Source organism: Adiantum capillus-veneris, chromosome 4 (genome assembly GCF_014529385.1).
Source record: "Adiantum capillus-veneris isolate H3 chromosome 4, ASM1452938v2, whole genome shotgun sequence".
Classification (NCBI taxonomy): Eukaryota; Viridiplantae; Streptophyta; class Polypodiopsida; order Polypodiales; family Pteridaceae; genus Adiantum; species Adiantum capillus-veneris.
In genome coordinates, this window is record NC_140934.1 from 121,802,060 (window position 1) to 121,825,009 (window position 22,950).

Genomic DNA, 22,950 nt, shown 5'->3' on the forward strand with positions numbered 1-22,950 from the left:
GCGACTGTTTATGTCGAAGTATTACCCTCTTCGAAAGACTCGACAAAAATCGTGTGATCCAACTCTTGCATGCAGAAACCCCTACGACTGACCCCGACCAAATACTGCAAAAACTTCATCACAAGGGGCGCCTTGGTTTGTGGACCGCTTTTCTCTCCTACCCCGTGGCCTAAAAACGGCTTTGCAAGGCGTCCTCGTCGTTTCTCTGTAGCACATTATCGGCCCTCCTTGCTGCACACTGTCAATTTCTCAAAGCTAGTGTGTTCACACACTTTATGAAAAAAAAGGGAGGTCTTAATTTACCCTCTGGTCGACCGCCCAAGCAAACTCCCAAAAGCCATTCATTTCAAGAATCCATTCACCCCACAACCTCTAGTCGGCTATCAGGAGCACAAAAGCTTGGCCGCCCATCATCGACCGCCTTCATAGGTCATTTCAAAGTTCCTCGGCTAGGCACTCTTCAATTAGCTTTTGACCAAAGTTACAAATGGCAAAGGCAACCCATTGAATCAAAGCTATACACACACACACACACACACACACACACACACACACACAAACATATATATATAACCCTTCAACTGGAGTTCATTCAACATCTAATTTCTCAAGATCCCTCAAGCTATACCATTTTCAACTATCATGAGCCTAGTTACCCAACATTATTTTGTCAAAGACAATAGAAGATGACAATTTGAGTGACATAATGGAGGTCGACCCTACAAATTGAATTTTACCGTAAAGAGTAAAATTATTTTTCTGAACACATCAAAGGCATTAATTTGGAGCTAGCCAAAATCGGTTCATCATCATATCAGAAGGCTGACCACATTCTTAAATTTTTATTGCCATCATCTTTTGGGGATATGGGAGATTGGACGTTGAAAAAATCCAATTTCTTACACATGGGCATGTTCAATTGGACACCAACTTCGAATTTGCCATTGTACTCCACAACTTGGACTAGACGATAGTATAAAGCTAAAACATGACGCCAGTGGGATTTAATTTGACAGGGTCCAAATGAAGATGTACAAGGATATACTGATCATTTTTAGAACCGTTTAATCCAATTGCAAGCTATTGAACATGTCAGTCGCAGGAAATTAAAGCGTAAATATATATCTAGCTTAGCACTACAAATTGGTGCTAAGGTAGATATGTTTGAGCCCGATTCACTATCAAAGGCTATTAATTTTGGCCCTTAATGCAAAGAAGAAGAAAGGTGGACAATCCTCTCACACCGAACAAACTGCTAACACTAACCGTAACAAGAGAGCTTCTTTCTCTCCTAACTTTGACATGAATAAACATCAAAGCCGTACTTTTTTCAAGAGACGCAGATTTGACAATTCTGCCACAACTTCTCAACCTTATGGAAACAACAACAACAACACATAGCAGCAAGGCAACCAAAATTCTTTCAATCAACGTCCTGCTTAAAACTCTAATGGTAATAAAAAGGTCAAGTGTTTCAAATGTTTTCAGTATGGTCACTATGCAGATTAGTGCCCAAAAGGTCTTGCTAAGAGCAATGGCCAACCCAATGGCCAATCTAATGGAGTCACCCAAAATCCAACCGAGAAATCCTTCAACAACAACCGCCCCAACAGTGCTACTGTCAACCTCATCGAAGATGCTAATCCCGACGACAATGAAGTGGAAGCTAATTACGTTGAGGGATATGATCCTGAGTATGCTCATGATTACAACCCATCTTCAGGTACTCCTATATCTCCTCACACTTTTTTTAAAGTGCAAGGCACAGTCAAGGGTGAAAGTATCACCATTCTTTTAGATGATGGCGGTAGCCATGATTTTATTTATGCACGTTTGGCACAATAGCTCTCTCTCTCTCTCTCTCTCTCTCTCTCTCTCTCTCTCTCTCTCTCAAATTTCTTCACCTCACAAAGTCAAAACTGTTTTTTATAATCAACCTTTTAATTGCAAAACCCAAGTCATTGTTGAAGTTTGCATTGGTGAATTTACACAAGCACGTACATTTCTAGTAGCACCATTGCATGGTCTTGATATGATTTTGGGAATGCCATTTCGTCATGAATTTGGTCCATTGATTAATTATAAAACAGGTACCATGTTTCTCACTCATGATAATCAAAATTTCTCCATCGAGTAACACTAGCACATCAAAAAAATTCACTTCTCTCTCATAGTCAAGCCAAAAGAGCCATTCGAAAACAAGGGAAAACATATCTAGTGTTGGTAAATCAAATCTTCGTTGAAATTGAAACCTCACATAACTCTTCACATGATGATTTTCTCTCACAATTTAAGAATTATTTCATGCATGTTATACCACCTGGAATTCCACCTTCATGCCTAGAAGATCACAAAATAGATATTATACCGAGTAGTGAACCTCCTTGTAGAGCATCTTATCGTGTAAATTCAATTGCACAAAGTGAGATACAAACTCAAATCACTTACTTGCTTATTGAGGGCTTATAAGACCTAGTAGTTCACCATATGGAGCTCTAGTACTTCTTGTTAAGAAGAAAAATGTGTCTTTTTGTATGTGTATTGGCTACAGGGCTTTAAACAAGATCACCATCAAGAATAGGTTCCATATTCCTAAAGTGGATGATCTAGTAGACAAATTGAAAGGGGCAAACATCTGTAGCAAAATTGACCTCAAATCAAGGTATCACCAAGTCAAAATGTTTGATCAAGATGTCTACGAATGCACCAGCCACATTCACACGCATGATGAACAAAATTTTCATTGACCATCAAGATTTTGTGATTATATTCTTTGATAACATTCTTTTATTCAATAAATCAGAACGAGAACATAAAGAGCACTTAACACGTTTATTTGAATTGCTTTCACACAACCACTTGTATCTGAATCTTGAAAAGAGTTCATTTTTCCAATCTGAAATTGAAGATTTGGGACACATTGTATCAGTAGGCAAATGAATACATGTAGACCCTAAGAAAATTGAAGCCATTCAATCATGGCCTTGATCCAAAAATTTGCATGAACTTTGTTCTTCTATTGCTCTATGCAGTTCTTACAAGAAGTTTGTAGGTAACTTTGCTTACAACTCTCATTACCTCACTCTCCTATTCTCCTTATGTATGGTCTGATTTGCAAGAAATTTCCTTTAATGCACTCAAGAATGCTTTGATAAATGCACCAGTACTATAATTTCCTGATTTTGATAAACCATTCTTTGTTGTAGTCATTGATTCTAGTGGAAAAGGTATCGATGCAGTCCTTATGCAAGATAACCATCCACTTGCATTTGAAAGTCGTAAATTTAAAACGTCTAAAGAAAAATACAGTACATACGACAAAGAGTTAACTGTTGTTGTACATGCTTTAGAAATTTGAAAACACTATTCAAGGGGTGTTGATTTAATCATCAAAACTGATCAACAAAGCATCAAGTATTTACTATCTCAACCCTTAATAGATGATAGACATGGTTGCCTTCATTCAAAGTTTTCAACCCAACATTCAATACCAACCTGGTAAGGAGAATGTTGTAACTGATGCTTTGAGTCGAAGACCCCCACTCTTAATAGTCTATCAACCATTACAGGTACTTCATTTTATTCAATGCCTGACACTTATGCACAAGATGATGATTTCAAAACCACATGGTTGCATATGATTGAGAATTATGTGCACACATTTTTGGAATACACTATTCAAGAAAACTTTCTTTATTTCAAAAAAAAATCATGTGTAACTAAACCTTTTTGTACATTGATCATTGAAGAGTTGCACAAACCACCCTATGCTGGACATAGAGGATTTGCTGCTACTTTTCAAAACTTATGTCGTGATTTCTATTGGCCTACGATGAAAACTGATGTTAAATAGTATGTTTCAACTTGTTTGATTTGTCAAAAGGTCAAAGTAGCAACATGTAAGAAATTGGGACTTTTACACCCTCTCCCTATTCTTGAAAATCCTTGGGAACATATTTCAATGGATTTTGTCATTGGATTTCCACTCACTATTCACAAACATGATATGATTTGGACTGTCATTGACCGTTTTTCTAAACAAGCATACTTCATTCCTAGTAAGAAAACACTCACATCACATCAAGCTGCACTTCTATTTCTTAAAGTTGTCTTTCTACATCATGGTTTGCCTAAAGTTATAATATCTGATCAAGATTCCAAATTTTGTAGTGCTTTTTGGACTATTATTTTGAAAATCTTGAGTCTAATGGTCAAATTGAGGTCACTAGTCGTACTATCATTGACTTGTTAAAAGCTTATGTTTCTTCTCAACCCAAGAAATGGGATGATTACCTTCATATTCTACAGTTTGCATATAACAACACCACACACATTGCCACAGGTAAATCTCCATTTGAAATTGTGTATGGTCATTCTTTGCCTACTCCTGCTTCACGTCTTTCCAATTTTGTGCCTGTCGTCGTTGATGATTTTATTGTTAATTTTCATTATATTTATGCAAGGTTGCATTCTGCCATTAAACACTCACAAGAACTTTACACTAAGCATACTAACAAGCACCACAAGGCACATCAATTCAAAGAAGGTAATTATGTTATGCTTCGCATTGAAAAACGAAGGATCAAAAGCATTGGTACTAATATTTTTGTTAAACTTTCTTCGCGTTTTTACGATCCTTTCAAAATTTCTACTATGATTAATGATGTTTCCTTTCGTTTAGACCCACCTTCACATTGGCACATTCACAATGCTTTCCACATTAGTCTTTTAAGACCTTTTAGAGGACCCCTACCTATACATCACATTTATGAGGATGCACCTTCACTTGTGGACAAGAAGAACAACTCATCCATGCACAAATAGTTGATCACAAGACCACCACCACACACACTGGCATGGTTTATAACTGCTATCTTTTGACCTTCAAAGGCCACCCTCAAGAGGATGCCTGAAAAAAATTTCCACAACTTCCCATACCTTCTCCACTCTTTTCATCACTCATAGTCCGGTGGATTCTTTAGTGAGAAATTAAGGCCAGATTCTATCCCTAGTGGGAGGGATGTTACGAGAGTGGGCACCCTCGTGTTAGATGTGGTTAACTGCAATTGGGATAGCTGGCTTAATGGTTAATTATGTGCTGTCTATTTGAATTTTAGTAACAGTGAGTGCATGATGGTTTGTAGATTGGAATTCTAGGAGTTGACGAGGAGGCACCGGTAAATAATAATTCTCTCAGTCATTTTATTCTAGCACAGTATTCCAGATCTTTTATTAAGAACCCACTATGGCTACTTTGTAAATAGAACAGTGGGAACTCACCCTAAGAGGGTCATGCAATAAGTAGTGTTTACCACTCATAACTAAAGTGTAGAGGGGCCTCCAATTTTTGGCACCAATAGTAAATCAAATATCAAATACCATACTCCACAAGAGATGCCGTGGAGTTTGGGACTGCAGTCTTTAGGCCTTTCTTGTGTAGATGCTCAAATTTTCCCCTTTCGTCTCTCTTATTCTATGTTGTGTTTCTCTATGTACTCCATGATTATGTCTACATACCTTACACCCCTCTTACACTCTCTCACACTCTTTCCTTGTCAATTTTGTTCTCTTTTGTGTGTGTGTGTGTGTGTGATGTCATACCTAGGTGTGTGTGAGTACTTCGTAATTGGAATGGATGATGAAAGGTTGATAAGCAGAAGTGCAAGCAAAATTGGGAATTGTAAGCAAGCAATTGTTCTCGCCATCTCCCCTTCCAACACAGATCCCATGTAATTAAAATGTGGATAATGGACACTAATCTTAAGCCTGAATTATTATTTTTGCAGGAACTAAAAGTTAATGGTTCTGACCTGGCTTCTAATCTTTAAAGGTTGGGTTTTGGATACATTTGGTACTATATTAACCATGTGCATGGAAGGGGAGGTGCAGCATTGGGAGTTTCATATAAATACAAACCATACGTACACCATGTTCACAACAAAAAAAGGGGCAATTGGGTGGTTGTCTCCCTTTGTAGTCCTTTTGACTACACCTTGATTTCTATATATGCTTCAAATTTAGCCATGGAAAGATCAAAAACTTGGGAAGAGTTGTCAAATTTGTCAGGGCCTTGCATTTGTGCAGGTGACTTTAATATGGTGGAATCTTCTTTTGACGGGTGGAGTGGCTAGGTGTCACCATAAGTGGCAATGAGAAGCTTCAATGGGAAAATGTCCAATACAAGCTCAACCTTGTGGATAACTCTGAGAGCACATGACTCACATGAAACAATAAACTAATAGGAGAATGCTACAGAGCAGCAAGGCTAGACAGAATATACATGAGCTCTGGTCTACTTCAGGAGTATTGGCAGGTAAGTTGCTTCAAGGATAATGTTGTCTTGATGTCTGATCATACACCGGTTGTCTTTTAGCTTCAAAAGGAAGAATGTGTGTACAAGGCAGGTTGGTCACACATAGATTAAACACTTCTCCCTTTAGATATAGTAAAAAGGAGAGTTGAAAAAAAAAATAATGCTACCTTTAGCAATAATGGGCCAGCTTTTAAGGCTTGGGATAGGCAGTAAAGGATACGCAGAGGCTGCTCAGTGATTGCAAAAGGAAAGCTAGGGCCATTAGGGAGAATAGAAGGATGATGATAAGAAAAGACATAGGAGAGCTTGAAGCTCTCTCTGACCCCGTAAGTCCTCCTTCCCGCACGTTGTGTGAGCTGAAATTTGCACTTAGAGAGGAAGAGCTTCTGGCTGTTAGATCTTTCATCCTATGGACAAGAGAATGTGGGCAGGCAAAATTAACAAACATATGTTCAACCTGCTTTAAAAAAAGAAGATAAAGGACTTTATTTATTTGCTAAAAAGAAAGGATGGTTAGATTTCATAATCTCATAAAGATAACATTAAAACTGCTACATACTTCTTTGCTAATATTTTCTTCTCCCCCCCAAAAAGAGGGGCCGACCCCACAGCCGACAGAGCCACTATTGCCAAAGCAAGATTTTTTTTTTCATAAGACAGGGTTGCACCATTGCTCCTATGTTGTATGCCAGATGTTTTGATGCACTTGGATGGCTTGTGCAAGATGCCCTGGACAAAGGTACTATGAAAGGTATTAAGATACCTAGTATGGAAAAGGACCTAGTACTGCAATAGCTTGCATATGATAATTACTATGTTTTGCCAAATGACAGTGCCTCAGTGGATCAGTCTTGGAACTGCCTAGATATCTTCTGCAAAGCAAGTGAGTCAGTCGTAAAACACTCTAAAACGGGTGTTAAAATCTCAAAGGGACAGCTCCCACAAATTTTCTCAAATGCAGGATGCCTAGAAATCAGGGATGGACAAGTGTAAGGCTATTAGGAATACCAATGGGATTCAAAGTCACTTTATGCCTAGAGATGGGAATGGGTAGTCTTCAAATTTAGACAGAAGCTGGCTAAATGGCACAACTATCCAAGTTCTCCCTCAGTCAGAGCTTTTGTTTTGAATCACTACTCGTTTCCTTCCCTATTTATTTTTTTGTCTTGCTAATGTCCGGCTAAGTACCAACTGAAACAGATAGCTTCATTTGCAAGAAAATTCCTGTGGGGTGGGGATAATGAGCAAAACAAAATATCAAAGGTACCATGGGACATATGCTGCCTACCCAAAAACAAAGGGGGAGTTGGACTAAACTTGGAAAGTATCTCCACAAGGATGGTTGCTAAATGGATACTCAGATCTTCTGAGTCTAAAGACTACTAGGCTGCTCTCCTCAAGAAAGACATACACAAGTTCAAATGTTTGAACTATAGAGCTTGGGCTAACCTCCAAATCAAGGAAATTATGCTCTCTCCAATTGCTATTCACCTTGTGGGTACAAAGTTGTCATATAGAATGTGGAAGGCCTGGGAAACCATCAAGACCAACTAGAAACCCTCCCAAAAATTCTACTCTAACCATCTTAATTTTATGCAAGATTCTGTTGGTTTGGGTTCTTTGCAAGTAAATATTATACTCTCTATAGGAGATCTCACAAATATCACAAAGCTGGAATCAAAATTTGGGTTGATATACTGGTTCAGGGACAACAAGTTAAATCTGAAGTGCAGCTACAGGAACAATTATCAATTCCTCTTTCACTTGCTAAATGGTATCAGGCAAAATTAAAACAGGTTTTGGATCTGGTTAGAATCCCAACCAGGGCAATGCAGATAACCAGCAAATTTCAAAGTATTGATGATGAAGCTTTTTAACATTTTTTGCCTAAAAGAGGGTGTGGAGGAAGAAATAAAGAAAAGGTTAAACAAGTTGTGGAGAGTGACTTGGAGCTGTAATTAGTGGACTTACAGATTCAAATGTTTATAGGCCTTCCTTTTGGAAAATAAGCACTCCACCCTATTATGGCTCATTATGCATCAAGGTATCTGGAGCGGCAACAAAGCTCTCAGAGCATGAGTAAATGATGGGATGTGCACCAGATGCTCTATAACTATTGAAGGCTATGCACATATGTGGTTCATTTGTAGGAATAATTCATAAGTTATCAGCACAGTAGAAGCAGTTACAAGCAAGTTGAACCTCCAAGCATTGGATTACAAAGATCTCCTATTGGCAACTGCAAGGGTCTGAATTTTCCACTTTGGAACATTTGGAGGGGCCTGATTTTGTGGTTTATATGAAATCAAAGAAATGCCTCTGTATTCAGGAACTCCTCATATCATATCCTAGCTAGCTTCTTATGCTTGACCTTAAACAATTTGCCATGAGGTTATATGACAAAGCACAGGATGCTCTCCCAGAAGATTCCACTGTATCAAGCATCATGAAGTCTACTAGGTGGCAACAATTGAGCTATGTTAATCCCAAGTTCTATCATGATATCAGACTCACAATGTCTCATTTGATGTAACTTTTATAGTCTTGGGGATTTCCCACCCCTTTCTTGTGGGACTAATGTATCCATTTACTTTCTTTTAATATAATTCTACCTTCTTCGGGAAAAAAAAGAGTGGTAGAATTTTGACGTAAAAGGGCTAGTTTTCGCGCGCGCGAGAGAGAGAGAGAGAGAGAGAGAGAGAGAGAGAGAGAGAGACTATGGTAGGGTTTTAAATATAGACGCATTAGCCCAAAGTTAAAAGCGAGAACTTTGGAGTTGTCAAACCAGGGGGCAAATATGGCCCAAGCTTACGGGTTTGTATTTAGCTTTCTTCACAGCGTAGCAATAAAGTGTGTAGCGATAAAGTTTCTCCAAGCATCATTGCATTATTTCTTTCGCTCGTCCATCTGCCTTGCAGTCCTTGCACTGCCGATCCCACTGAAACCTTGCGCCACTTAGGCTAGTGCTCATAGGGGATGTTTGACGGGGGTAGGAGGTGTCTTTTCTGTGAAGAACAATTACGTTTGAGATTTCCAATAATAAGTTGGAATGATTTTCAATAATAAAGAACATTTTTCTAGATTTCCAATAATAAGTAAAACGAGTCCTTTGTATAATCTTTTAAAGTTTTTTTAACAACTATAAATTGAGAGTTGTCTTTTGTGCGAAGTATGGGCCGTTAGAAATGTACAGTAGTTTGAAAACATATGGAGAAAAGTGGGATCTCTTGGAATCTTGTCAACATATCCAGTGTTAGAAAAAAACCGGGGTAGAGTGTATTTTAACCGGCTAAAATCATAAAATCCTGATTAGATTTTGAGCTTGTCGTGAAGAAAGCCGATAAATTTGCACAAGTTTTAGTGTAAATACCAGCAATATCTTCAAATTTTGACCTAAAACCGGTAGAATTTCAAGTTTGCCTATATTTTCTTCGGGTAGGGAAAATGTATTTTTCTTCACTTGTCACCGTTTCCCATGTGCCCAATTCCAATATCAAGAAGGTGAGTTCACAGGGTCCTCTAAAGTAAAGAAACTTCGAACAACTTCACATAAAGCCATTGGACAAATCAACCAAAAACAATAAAATATAACTTGTACGCGTTTCTCCCTTCTCCTCTAAGGCCTCTTTCAGGAGGTTGATAAGGTTCCAATATAGCAAGGGGTCTCTTAACGATGCTGACAACATGTTGCAGAATCAATGGTGCCGTAGACTCAGGTTAGCACTACCTTGTCAAAACAGCATTGATGGCCCAATACCATTCGTCAAAAAAAAAAAAAACATGTTGCAGAATCATCTTCCCGGTCTAGTTTTCAATATATGAAGTCACGAGGTCCTTGATTCTTTTAGTGTAAGTAATGCTCTTGATTGGTTTAGTGCAATTAATGCCCTACAAATGCCTCGCCATTCTGCTATTAGCCAATTCTATAAGTCCGTATAAGTCTATGAGAACTAAATATGATCCACAGAGCGCGGATGATTTTTTGTATAGGCTTGTAGATTTTGATGCCATTAATGTCTATTATGATGCAATAGATGAAATCAATGTCTGTATGGGCTTGTAGATTTTGATCCTAGTATTGTCTACCAAGATGCAACCACCTCTATGGTGATGAAAGGGAACAAAAAAAATTATAATGTTGTATTCATGTTGTATCTATCTAGTGCAAAATCACAAATTTCTCAAATGGTAGAATATGGGCAATGGTTGGTGAGAGTGAAGGTTTTCCCATCACGTAAAGTATGTGGCATAAATTTAGCCTTGGGCTTCCATCAACGATAAAAACATTCTTACCAAAGGTCAAAGCCTTTTCAACTTATTAGTCATTATTTAATAGAGCTTGAAAGTGAAGTGTTTGTTCCCTGTGATAAACACTATTTTCATGCCAAATTTGTATACTTTTTTTTAAAATAGTGAAATTATAGGGGCCTATCATTGGTAAGACATATAGCTCTAAAATATCACTTAATTTGTTAATAAATATAAAAAAATAAGACCTATCAACCATGTCAATGGTCCATATGTTTTTTCCTAAATAAAACAAAGCTAAAATAAGACGTGTCAATGATGATCTGAAATGTCAACTATTATATAATTAAGGAATATTTTTTTTATTTTTCTTAATAGAAAATTTGCTTCCCATGATGTTCTCCTCACATAAAGTTTGTTTCAGAATTTCAGCCTTGAAGCCGTCAACAACAAAAACATTGCTAGTAGCAAGGGCAAGGTAGTTCCTACTCTTGGGTTCCTTTGAAAACCTTCTCTCTTAGATCCCTCTCACTTGAATGCAATGTTGGTGAGCAATGCAATTTGACCAAATGCACAAGTCCTTGTCACTCCTACACATTCCTAAAATCTCTCTCTCTCTCTCTCTCTCACTCTCACACACACACACACACACACACAATCAATGAGAATATTAATATATTGGCCATTCACTCTTTTGCCCTCAATGGTTCTCAAAAGTCTTTGTTCTACCATTCTTCCCTTCTTAGGCCTCTGTTGAGGCCATCACCACCTTGAGTTTCATTTTGCAGTGCAAAGTTGTACTGTGAAATCAATCAAAGCTAACCTTCACATTCATTATCTAAAAGTAAAAAGATCATTTCATTTAGCTGCAAATACTAGAGAAATTCAGTTTTGCTTCTCTCTATTCTCTATATCTCCCCTGTTTCAAACTGTCCTATTTTATAATTTTGTATAGCTTTAGTATACATATCTTCTTCTTGAATAGTATGGAGGTCCCTACTATGAAATATGCATTTGAGGCTCATGGTTCAAAACTTTATTGCATTGCTACATCTACAAACTCCTTCATGTTGCGAATGGATCGTAGGTCAAGTAGAAATGTGAAGATTTGCAATTTGCCCAAACCAAGGATAGTAGCACATGTTTTCGAGAATGAAGCTACTCAAAGTAAGAGAATCATGAATGAGCATGACTTGAGGGCAAGTACAAGCATTAGGAAAGATTGTGATGCATCCAAAGTTGAAGCAAATGGAAAGATCAATGGAACAACTCACTTGGCTAACCAGATAATTTCACCTATAGTCAGTGGGCCAGAAGTTTTGAATGAAGATGGCATGGTTGAAAGAATCATGACACAAGAAGAACAAGGCTTTAAAGTAGCAAATAACATGTATAATGTGCAGGATTCCAACTTTTCTAGCTCAAAAGATTTTGAGTTAGATGCTAGATATCGAGCTGCTTGGGGAGCAATAAGGAGCACTGTACAAGATGTAACTACAAATGGATACTTAAGCGTCATGCAAGGCCTTTATAAACAAGGTCAGCAGCCATCTACACCAGTGTTATCAAACAATGGTCTTGGCATTGTGGAGTTCCTTCGAGGGAAGACAATATTGATCACGGGAGCAACTGGATTTCTTGCAAAAGGTAAGATCATTAATTTTAATTCAAAAGTAATTTTAATATTTTATGGTCTCTCTTATAGAATCATATGTTGAAACTATCTCTTTGTATTTTATTGAGGTTAGACATAGCTGAATCTCTTTTTGTATTTATTGAGTAGGCTTATTTTTGTGGATGATGACATAAAAAGCATTACTTTGTCCAATGCACACATGTTCACACACACAATAATAAGGAAAAATTGATGCTTTTACATTTAAATTGGATGGGGAAAAATATTATGAGAGGGCCTAAAACTTGACTTCGTATGAAAAAGGGCTGAATATGGTTGAAGTTTTAATGAGGCCCTCTTTACATACCTAGTTCTCTTTGGAACAAAAGGAAAGCGTTCAAGGACAATTTTGAAAATATATTTTCAAAGCACCAGGTGTGACAAAAAAAAATAAATCTTGGGGAATCAAAAGTGATTCCCCTTCAAGTAGGTGCGTACAATCAAGTAAAGTATGCAACAGGCAAAAGAAAAGGAAAGGTAAGAGTTGGCCAATGGCCATGGAGAGAGAGGCAGGTGGAGGGGGACACATGGCACGCGAGGCAGTAGAGCACATCAAGTTGCCCTTTTTTTTAGTTTATGGGTCGCACAAGTTGCGGGTGCACCATTCTAGCACATTGGTTAGCTCGAGAGTTGTCTTTGTAAATTGTAGGTAGCGAGGTCGGCAGTGATGCATGGTTTTGATTTGGTGCACCTTGGATTGTGCTCCCAGTTCACTCTATTGAGGTAGAATCTTGTGAGATTCGGGCTAAAGTGAGCGGAATGGACCGAGTAGTATATTCTAGTATATTCTGTATTCTATTGAGACTTAAGAATGACTAGAGGATATTCTTGTTTGATGCTTAAAAATAGCTTGCTTATCTAGATTGGCACTCAATGTACATTTGAGATACAGAAGTTATAGCATGGCTTGAAAAAATATTATTTTCAGCCATGTCTTTTTAAGGTCACCTAAGCAAACACCCTAGTTCTAACTAAAATGCCCAAAATATGCCCTTGGAGAGAAAGGTCCAATGAAATTGCAAGTGACCTTTTTCTTTATCAATCAAAAAATTCACACTACTAATCAAGATATGTAAACACTTGGATGATTGGTCTAGTGCTACCCATGCCGTGCTATCAAAAGGCGATAAGTCAAGCCTAGAACTTTTGATCACATATTGTGGTGCTAGGCCTCCATAAAAGACTGGAAGCGTCCAATTTTTAATCTTAAGCACCTTAAGGTTCGATCTGAGCATGAGGTTGGTTCTGTAATTTTATGCTATGCTTTATGAGTTTTGCTATAAAAAAGTATTTTAAAAAAGATATGAGGACACTCTACTATAGTTAGAGCTTCACTTAATTATTTTTCATTATCAATGAAACAAATTAACACTACTAATCAAGATATGTGAGCACAGTGAGATTTTTTATTTTTTTCAAACTCACAATGGTGATGTCATGAGTGGGTAAATATATTAAAATCAAGAGCTATACAAAGTAGCCTCAAGCTCTTACTTACTGAGGCTTGAGATGTCACTTGATCCCTCCAAATATTACAAAAGGCCAGCCCAAAACTAGCCAACATAATTACTTACTCCTTGCGATGGAGAAAGTGGCCAGGTTCCACTCCTTCGAGTTCCTTCTTTTTTCCAAGGGCAAGAATCTTTTTCCTGATTTCTCGAATAATCTCCATAAAGCTAGCTATTGAATCTTGATAGTTCATTATTAAAAGTAACAAAACCTAACGGTTTGCACACAAATTAAAAGCACTTCACTTTTCATCGCCGTCCCTCCAAAATAACAAATATTTCTTTTAGAACCTTATTTCCCATGTTCTTTGAACCCATTTGCATAGCTTCCATGCACGGCCACTAATCATTGAGCACTCCTTGAACAAGTATGGGATGTCCTCACTTGCCTATTTGCACCCCAAACACCTATCTAGGCCAATATTTCTTGCCAAAATCTTCACGCATATCGACAAAGCCCACACAACGCTTTCCACAACACTCTACTATAGTTAGAACTTAATTCAAACCAAGATGCTTCACAATTAAGCAACTTCTAAGACCCTTTCATTGGGTTTGGAATCTCAATAACGTTTTGTCTAGAGCTTTCCTCTTCCTCTTCATGTTGTTAGTCCTTTTCTATAATAAAACGCAGTAGTGAAGAAGGAAGTTCAGGTATACATTTGATATGTAGTACATTGACTTTTGAAATTTTCTTTCATATTTTAGCTCTCTTTTTTTTGGGGGGCAAAACTCACAATTTGTGAGTGTATTGTGTTAAGTACACCATGAAATTACAAAACAACCTCAAGCTCTGACCGAGCCTTAAGCTGTTGAAGATTACAAGTCTCTTATCGGCACGGGCTTAACAAAGAAGGTGAATTGTAGTCTTAAGCTTTACTTATCGCAAGTTGACAATATAGCATGGGTAGCCCTAGACCAGTCTCTTGCGTCTTGCTTGTGTCTGAGCGTATAGATCACCACTCTGCTTTCTTGTATAATCTCTGTGAAGCTTGCCACATCTAAATTTCCTTCAAACATGCGACATTTCCTCGCTTACCATTTATGATGGAGAATGGATCATATAGGGCTCTCAAATGAAAGACCTCTTTTTTAAGTTCGATAGTTTTGCTCTTAAAAAGAGATCTTTCATTTGAAAGCCCCATATGGTCCATTTCATTATTATTTATTTTAAAAAAATCTTAGTATGTATCCAGTGGTCAGGAAAAGTGTGCCTCACCTTAGCCTTGAGCCGATTGACAAACCAAATCAGCCGGTTGAAGGGAGGGGAGAAGGAGAGAATTCACTTGGAAAATTTGAGAAAATATAGTTAAATTGCAAAAAATAAAGGCTATTTTGAAAAACATTTCCTCTTTGAATCTACCCTAAAGGGAGTTTTGTATGTTTGTGAAAATAATTTTCTCTAACACTGAATGTATCCTTTCGTATAATTTTTTTTCATTTTTTGACCTTTCCATAGCATAGCTTTGTTTTTCGGAGCTAACTAAAATTACAAAATAAAAGGTATTATGTCGGCACGATTTTGGGAACATTTTTTTGGGTAGAATCTGTGGAGATATGCTCAGCTTGATTGGAAATAAAAAACGGAGGAGCGGCACGTGGAAGAAGAAGAAGAAGAAGAGAGAGAGAGAGAGAGAGAGAGAGAGAGAGAGAGAGAGAGAGAGAGAGAGGGAGGAGGGAGATATTTCTCAAAGATAGATGATGCCATCGAAAGAGGGGTTGGGCGGTGCATGAACAGGGCAGCAAGACGAGCAGCGTACGTGGACAAGGCAAGGGGGGGCAGCAATGCGCAGTGGTCCTCTCCCTCTCTCTCTCTCAGCTTGCCTTACGTCTGTGATAAAGACTCATGGCGGGAGGCATGGCAGGTCAACCGACAGAAGGGGAAGCAGGTGTGCAAGGAGGGAAAGGAGGGATGTGCAGAGAAGGCAATTGTGGGAGAAGCAGACAGCACTTGAGATGAGGCGGGGAGGAGTGGGAAACAATTTTATTTTTGGAATCTAGAAAAGATTTCGTTTAATTCAGATGAGGTAGCTATAGTAGGGGAGGTAGTAGGCGATACCCAATCTTGTTTAATATGTTATTAATGGGAATCGGCAAGATCCGCTTGCAAGCAGCCGGCGACAGACGGGGAGGCAAGGCGAGGCACCCTCAAGCGAGGCGGGGCATGAGGAGGGGTAGGCTTCAGACGACAGGCGAGGAGGGAGCTGACTGCTAAGCTTCACCAGTTAACATTCGGACATGCAATGGATCCATTGCTTAAGTAGTTTTTTAATATTGTTATGCTTGCCACTCACAGCAGCGTCGCGCAGAAGGTGAGTTGGTTCAAGGATGAGATTCAGGGAATCTCTTGAAGCAATGAATAAACAATGCAGCGAGCCAGTAGGTCCTTGTGCCAATGATTTGAATGCAAAAAACTAAGGGGCGTAGGTCCTCATGACTAAGTGGCACGGGCATGGGAGGGTGGGATCTACGACAAGGGCATTGTGGGCCATAGATCCCAAATGCGGGTACCTTAGATTACTTTTGTAATCTAAGGTAAAACGTAACCTAGGGTACCCGCATTTCAGAAGTAATTTAGGGTACCCCCATTTTGGTGCGTCGGATTTGAACCCGTGACCTCACGCATGAGAGGGGCCTACCCTAACCACTACGACATGCGTGCGTTGTGAAACGTGGGGGCCCTAATTTACTTAAAACATGTAAATTAGGGACGGGCGTCGAAAGTAAATTAGGGTACCTTATATTAATTTTTAAAATAAAAAGTAATCTAAGATACCCTAATTTACTTTTGGTGCCGCCACTGGGATCTACGGCCCACAATGCCCCCGCCGTAGATCCCACCCTCCCATGCCCCGTGCCACTTAGTCCTGAGGGGCGTAGGTCCTTGTGCCAATGATTTGAATGCAAAAAACTAAGGGGCTACGTGCTCTCAATAATTGTGACAGGTCTTTGTGCCAACGATTTGAATGCAAAAAGCTAAGGGGCTCTCAATAATTATGACAACCTACAGGTCCTTGTGCCAACGATCTGAATGCAAAAAACTAAGGGGCTGAGAGCACGTAGCCCCTTAGTTTTTTTCATTCAAATCGGTGGCACACACAGAAATTAGAATCTTTGGAATTTGAAATGATTGACTAATTACAAAAGGCTATTAATTTTAAAGGAAAATTAGAGGCTTTGAAAATTCCTAACTAAATAAGATAGAGCAAATAGTACAATTATAAACAATAAAAGCATTCCATCCAAAGGGAAATTCTTATGCTAGAGTAACTTACGGGTAACTTACAGTGAGCAATTTCCGTCCATAGGTAGGCCTAGTGATCTTATCGCATCTTTGTTCTAAAACGCCAATGTAAGCCTTCACCTTGTTAATTGTTGTCGTCAAACAAAGAGCATTTCTTTTATGTATTGCTAGTGGTTCTATATTGGCCTACCAGTCCCCCATTGCCTGTCGTCAATGACAGATTGTGGTATAGGAAAAGCACCTCCCCTCCTCCCTTCTCACTTTGTGCCCTTCACTTTTGATCAAGTCTCAGATGTTTTAAAAGGATCCTTCACTTTTGATTAGAATAAATGTTTTGTAAAGTCTTCTTTGAAGAGAGTTAATGTGTGACACGTGGAGGTCCTCTCCTTGCTTGAAATTTTAAAGCTCCATAAAAAAGTAGTAAGAAATTCAAATTGCAAAAATTAATGTCGAAAGCTTTCCAAAATTTTATGCCATTTTTTGAAACATATTTGTGCATTATTACTTATATTTGGAAATAAATAAAACTCTTTTAAAATAACAAGTTGTTCAATTAATTTTTCTTACCAATCAAATCTTGTAAAAGTGTATTGATACATATTATAAATGTGCAACAGTGTTGGTTGAGAAGATCCTAAGAGTACAGCCAGATGTTGGGCACCTTTTCCTTCTCATCAAAGCTAATGATGTGGGCCATGCAAAATCTAGAGTACAAAATGAGATTATACAGAGTGGCCTCTTTAAGAACCTTCAAAGTTTTCATGGAGCATCATATGAGAGATTTATGGAGAGCAAACTTTCCCCTGTTGTTGGGAACCTTGCAAAAGACAGTCTTGGCATGGACGTTAAACTGACAAGTGAATTGCAAGAGAAAGTGGAGATAATAGTTAATTCTGCTGCCTCTACCACTTTCGACGAAAGGTACTTACTCTTATTAAAGATTATTCCAAACAGGATTGAAATTCTTTTAAAAACAATTGCTGAAAACACTACTCATTTTTATTTTTATTTTTAAAGCTTAAAGTATGCCACTAGATCTAAAACAAGATAGGTATTGCACAAATTTTGTCTAACTCCAGTATATACTAGCTTAAAATTCTAACGATGCTAGTAAAGGAATCTAAGATAATACTGCCACAAAAATTCAATTTAAATCTTTTTACATCTTCTAGTTTGGAAAATACAAGATAGTCTTATAGAAATATAGGATCACAAAGAAAGTGCTTATGTTTATGTTACCTTAAATCATTTTGTAATGGCCTATGTCAATGGCTGCTTATAATCTTGATTAAATTTTCTAGGTATGATCATGCTCTTAACTTGAACACCAAAGGAGCTCAAAGAGTCACAGAATTTGCAAATGATTGCCCCAAACTTCAATTGCTTATACATGTATCAACAGGTGGGTAGCATTTAGATGAGCTTTTGTGGGTTATATAGAATTATATTGACTTGTTAAGTTGTGCAGCTTTTGTAAATGGACAACGAAAAGGGGTAGTGAAGGAGAGAGCCTTCAAATTTGGTTGTAGCATTGCAAATGAATTAAGCGCGAGTGGAGAAGAAATGGTACCAGACATTGATGTGGATAAGGAGTTACAGTTTGTAAATGGAAAACTTGACGATTCGCCACTCGAAAGTCCAAAAAAATTGCCATCCTTAAATCGTAACAAAGTGGAAAAGGAGCTACAACAAGCCATGAAGGATCTTGGAATGCAAAGGTATATCATCAAAATCCATTCCAAGTTTAATTGTATAAAAATATTATTCAAATAGAAATATTTTAGTAATTTACATTGAAATATATTAGTAGTATGCTTTTATTTTTCATGTTTCTAAACACCTAATGCTGTCTGCTCACTAGAAGATTTGCGTTTTACTCAGGGCAAAGAAATTTGGATGGCAAGATACATATGTGTTCACAAAGGCATTAGGGGAGATGTTGGTTGATCGCACAAGAAAGCACATACCTGTTGTTATTATTAGACCAAGTGTGGTGGAAAGCTCATTTAAAGATCCATTCCCTGGGTGGATGGAAGGTAACAGGTACTTAACACGTTTAAATTTGCAAAGGGTAACGCAACCTAGTTCAGTAACTTTATCTAGTTTGTTGATAGCTAATTTTGCATATATCTCTTCTCAAATGTATTGCTACAGAATGATGGATCCGATTTTAATCTCGTATGGGAAGGGGCAACTGCCTGGATTTCTTGTCGATCCCAAGAGTGTGCTAGATGTGGTAAGAATCAAAATCACCTATAATCTCTACACTCTATTCATATGTACTTGTTGTGACTGATGAAACTCTATGATTTATTGCTATTGTTTCAAAATGAAAGTTTAAAGTCATTACAATACATATTGTACGAAAGCCTTTCGTCAACTTTTTCCCGCCCGAAATTTGAAAAGTTATTTTTAAAGAAGAATAAACTTGATTTGACCATAATTTAGAGGGATATAAGCAATGATAATTAAAAAAAGAAAATATCTTTGGTGTAATCCACCGTAGAAATTTTGCTATTTAACTCTAACAGCTGAGTTGGGAGGTGAGAACGTAAAAAGCAATTTGGGGACCTTTAGTATTAAAATCACCAAAAAATACACTAAATTAACCTAGTGAACTTTCCAAATGTTATCAAACAAAACAATTTTTCCTAACTTTTAGTTTTGGTGGATTTTATAAAAAGCAAGATGTTGGCTGAGTGCATTGTGCACCGAAACTCTCCGACCTTAGCAATTCATTAACCTTAAAAAAATGGAAAGTGTGATAAATTTATATCATGCATGTTGTCAATAAGAAAAGTAGTAAATTTTATATGAAGTCTAATTAGAAGCTTTCCTCACTTAGGACTTACATACAATAGGTTGCAGAATTTGTCTATTGAAAGTTTGTTTTAGAAAGTAGCAAAATTAAGAAACATTACTAAATATGGTATTAATTTGAAGTTAAACAAATATCACTAGCAGAAGGAATGTTGTAAAAGAATCTACTCTGGTATCCATTAGCGTCTCTTTTATAGCGATATGGTAAAATTGTCGCGTTCATTAGGATATAGAGATCTAAGTTTATAGACAAATGATGCTCAAAGATTTAGAGTAATGCGAGCAGGTTGTAAACTTAAAAAGGTCAATGGTAAGCCATGGAATCAGGAATACATATCTTAAGCATGCACATTACTGTTGAGAATCAAGAAAGGTTTAAATTCTCTAAATATGTGTGCTTGATTGAAAAATAGGTACCAGTAGATATGGTGGCAAATGCTATGCTAGCAGCAATGGCACAACATGCAAACAAAGCAGGCCTAGAAGTGTATCAAGTTGCTTCATCGGTGGTGAATCCTCTTGTGTTTTTTGAGCTTGCTAGAATGTCACGAGAGCACTTTAGAGAGCATCCATTCATGGACAAGCTTGGCAAACCCCTTGCCACTCCTGAACTTGAGCTCTATGAAAACATGGATACCTTTATGGATGCTGTTACAAACTGCTCCCGTTCTATGAAGGTGAGTTACTAATTTACTTGTCATTTTGTTGTATGTAGCACTTTCATCATGAGACAAAAATACTTGAGTGGTAATTTGGGTTAGCAATTTACGTTTTAATGTACTATTTGACATTGTTTTTGGTAATCAAATATGTAATTGTTATTGTTAATCAAATATGGTGGCATTGCATAACTCTTTAGGAAAAAAATGTGTTTTCTCTGCAACCTTTAGGTTTATTTTTTAAAAAATGTTATGCTAATAAGGCTATCATAATTTTAATGGGAAAATAGCTACATATTTATAATCTATGTAATCTAGACAGAAAAATATAATATAGATGAGACTTTGTTTTTCCTACCAAGATCACTATGGTGTAGAAATTGATTAAAGAAAATCTTTTTACTGTGATAAAATAAGTGCTTTATGCAAATAAGTGCTTACTGTGATAAAATCCTTCAATATTGAGGCAAAAAGAGATTACTAATATGTTTGTATGCTCTAAGTTAGTGCTCAAATAATTTTTAATGGTCATTGAATTTAAAACCCGGTGTGAAGTTACAATAATGAGGCTAATGAAAACATTGATGAGCATTAAAAAATTTCAACCCGTCGTTGATCAACGGAGGTTCTTACAATAACCAAGAGAGTGGTCTAGACATATTTCTCCAGAGAGGTTGCCCGAACATCAAATTGTGGTAGTGTTTTGCGCAATGTCCAACTAAGATATTGAGTGTGCCTTGTTCATCTCCCAAGAGTTATATGCATGTTGACTATAGTCGGTCAGGCCACCAAAAGGGATGATCATAAGGTTCTTGAGAATATGTTTGTGTGTGTGTGTGTGTGTGTGTGTGTGTGTGTGTGTAGGTGAAGATGATGCACAGATTGCAATCAAGTCAAAGTGTATGGGCTAGTCTATTCTACAGGTTGAGGCAAGCTCATGAGATTGAGTGTGAGAGTAAGTGTATATATACATGTAAGAATGTGTTTGTAGGTGTGCACATGGGCGTATGTATATGTCAAGTGTAGGTATGTATATGCTTAAGGATGGGCATGCATATATATATATATATAGGATAGATACATGGGAGAAATTGTAAGCCTACATGTATATATTAAAGTGTGTTGGCATGTGTACAACCTATTTAAGCTCATACTCTTATTCAATTTTTCTTTCTATGATGCTATTTGGATGTGTTGGTTGCTACAATGGATTCATTAGGTTTAGCCATTACTCTGTAAGTTGAAAGAAAAAATCTCATTGGTAAGATCCTATTAACTTAATTAATATAACTTCTCATGCCAAAATAGCACATTTTTTTAGATAATTTTTGTTAAATGTGTGAAGGAATCAATATCATCTAGCACAAATGCAAAGTCCATCCTTCGACATAAGCAACTCATTCTCAAAGTAAAGCAACAAGCCGCCTACCTTGCTAGCTTGTATCAACCATACACATTCTATCGTGGGAGGTAAGACAAATTGTCCTTTTAAATCTCCAACTTATTTCTATTGTCCAATTATATAGGTATATTTTAGCTTCTTATTACATGTACAAGAATGTATAAATTTGTTCTCCAATGTATAAATTTATTCTTATTACAGAGGAGGTATTCTACATTCATAGTTTGAGGCTAATAAGTTAAACCTTAGGACTAAAAATAGAAGGCTTTTATATTGGTGTCTTTTACTATTAATTTAGAAAGAATTTCTTGAAAAAATTGAGTAGTTTACATGATTATGGAAAAGTAAGGAATCTTGCTCTAATGTATGGTTCGAGGATGAAGTGTTTATGTTGATCTTTCCATTGTTTGAGCTTTATATGATATGCACAGGTTTGATACATCAAAAACTAAGCAACTCTTTGCAACTATGTCGAGCCAAGAAAAGGAGGTCTTTGGATTTGATGTTGGTGAGATTGATTGGGATACCTACATCAAAACCATACATATTCCTGGCTTAAGAAAGCATGTATTGAAAGGTCGGGGATCTATTATCTAACTTCTACAGGAAAACCATGCATATCCCTATCTTCAGAAAGTGGTCGGGGATCTATTATTTGATTTCTACATGTACGATTGACATTCCAAAGGGTTCTCTGAAGGATGTCTTTTTGCTAATTCTTCTCAACAAAGAGCTCAATGCAGTTGCAAAGCCAAGGTTCTTGAGCAAGTCCCATAATGCCTGAAACATAAAATGTAGCTGTCAAGCACCTATTCTTTGAATTCTTGTATAATCGATAATATTTATACATAGAGCCTTTTTTGTTCCATCTCTAAATGTCATACAAATTTTCATAAATTGCTCCACCATTCTAGTGAAGAATCATCTTCAAATATTCTTTCTATTTAAAATTTTGATGCATGTGCACTAGGATGCACACACAGAGAGACACATATGTGCATGGCCTCATACCATTATGTTATACCTTCTTTACATCATCCATATATCGGTGCACGCACACAAGATAGGCCCTTCTTGGTCA

At 37.3% G+C, this 22,950-nt stretch overlaps 1 protein-coding gene across 2 annotated transcripts; it reads left to right on the forward strand.

Moving 5' to 3' along the window:
- The first annotated feature begins 9,558 nt into the window (after nucleotides 1-9,558).
- Nucleotides 9,559-22,737, forward strand: LOC147459920 (fatty acyl-CoA reductase 2, chloroplastic-like). 2 transcript variants are annotated; one of them, XM_086511088.1, is made up of 11 exons: nucleotides 9,559-10,358; nucleotides 10,986-11,039; nucleotides 11,965-12,208; nucleotides 17,606-17,909; nucleotides 18,290-18,390; nucleotides 18,457-18,706; nucleotides 18,870-19,031; nucleotides 19,143-19,224; nucleotides 20,222-20,485; nucleotides 21,813-21,937; nucleotides 22,301-22,737. In XM_086511088.1, exons 1-11 carry the CDS (start codon nucleotides 10,170-10,172, stop codon nucleotides 22,464-22,466), a joined length of 1,941 nt encoding a protein of 646 aa, XP_086367214.1. In that variant the 5' UTR covers nucleotides 9,559-10,169; the 3' UTR covers nucleotides 22,467-22,737. The 2 variants fall into 2 exon arrangements, with proteins under 2 accessions (XP_086367214.1, XP_086367213.1); XM_086511087.1 differs by lacking the exons at nucleotides 9,559-10,358; nucleotides 10,986-11,039 and having other exon boundaries at nucleotides 11,133-12,208.
- The last annotated feature ends 213 nt before the right edge of the window (nucleotides 22,738-22,950 follow it).

Excerpts from the sequence above, each read along its gene's own strand:
- LOC147459920 (XM_086511087.1), top strand. The coding sequence starts at position 11,548 with ATGGAGGTCCCTACTATGAAATATGCATTTGAGGCTCATGGTTCAAAA. Across the intron at positions 19,225-20,221 it reads CCAAGAGTGTGCTAGATGTG|GTACCAGTAGATATGGTGGC; the intron begins GTAAGAATCAAA and ends ATTGAAAAATAG. Across the intron at positions 21,938-22,300 it reads TACACATTCTATCGTGGGAG|GTTTGATACATCAAAAACTA; the intron begins GTAAGACAAATT and ends TGATATGCACAG.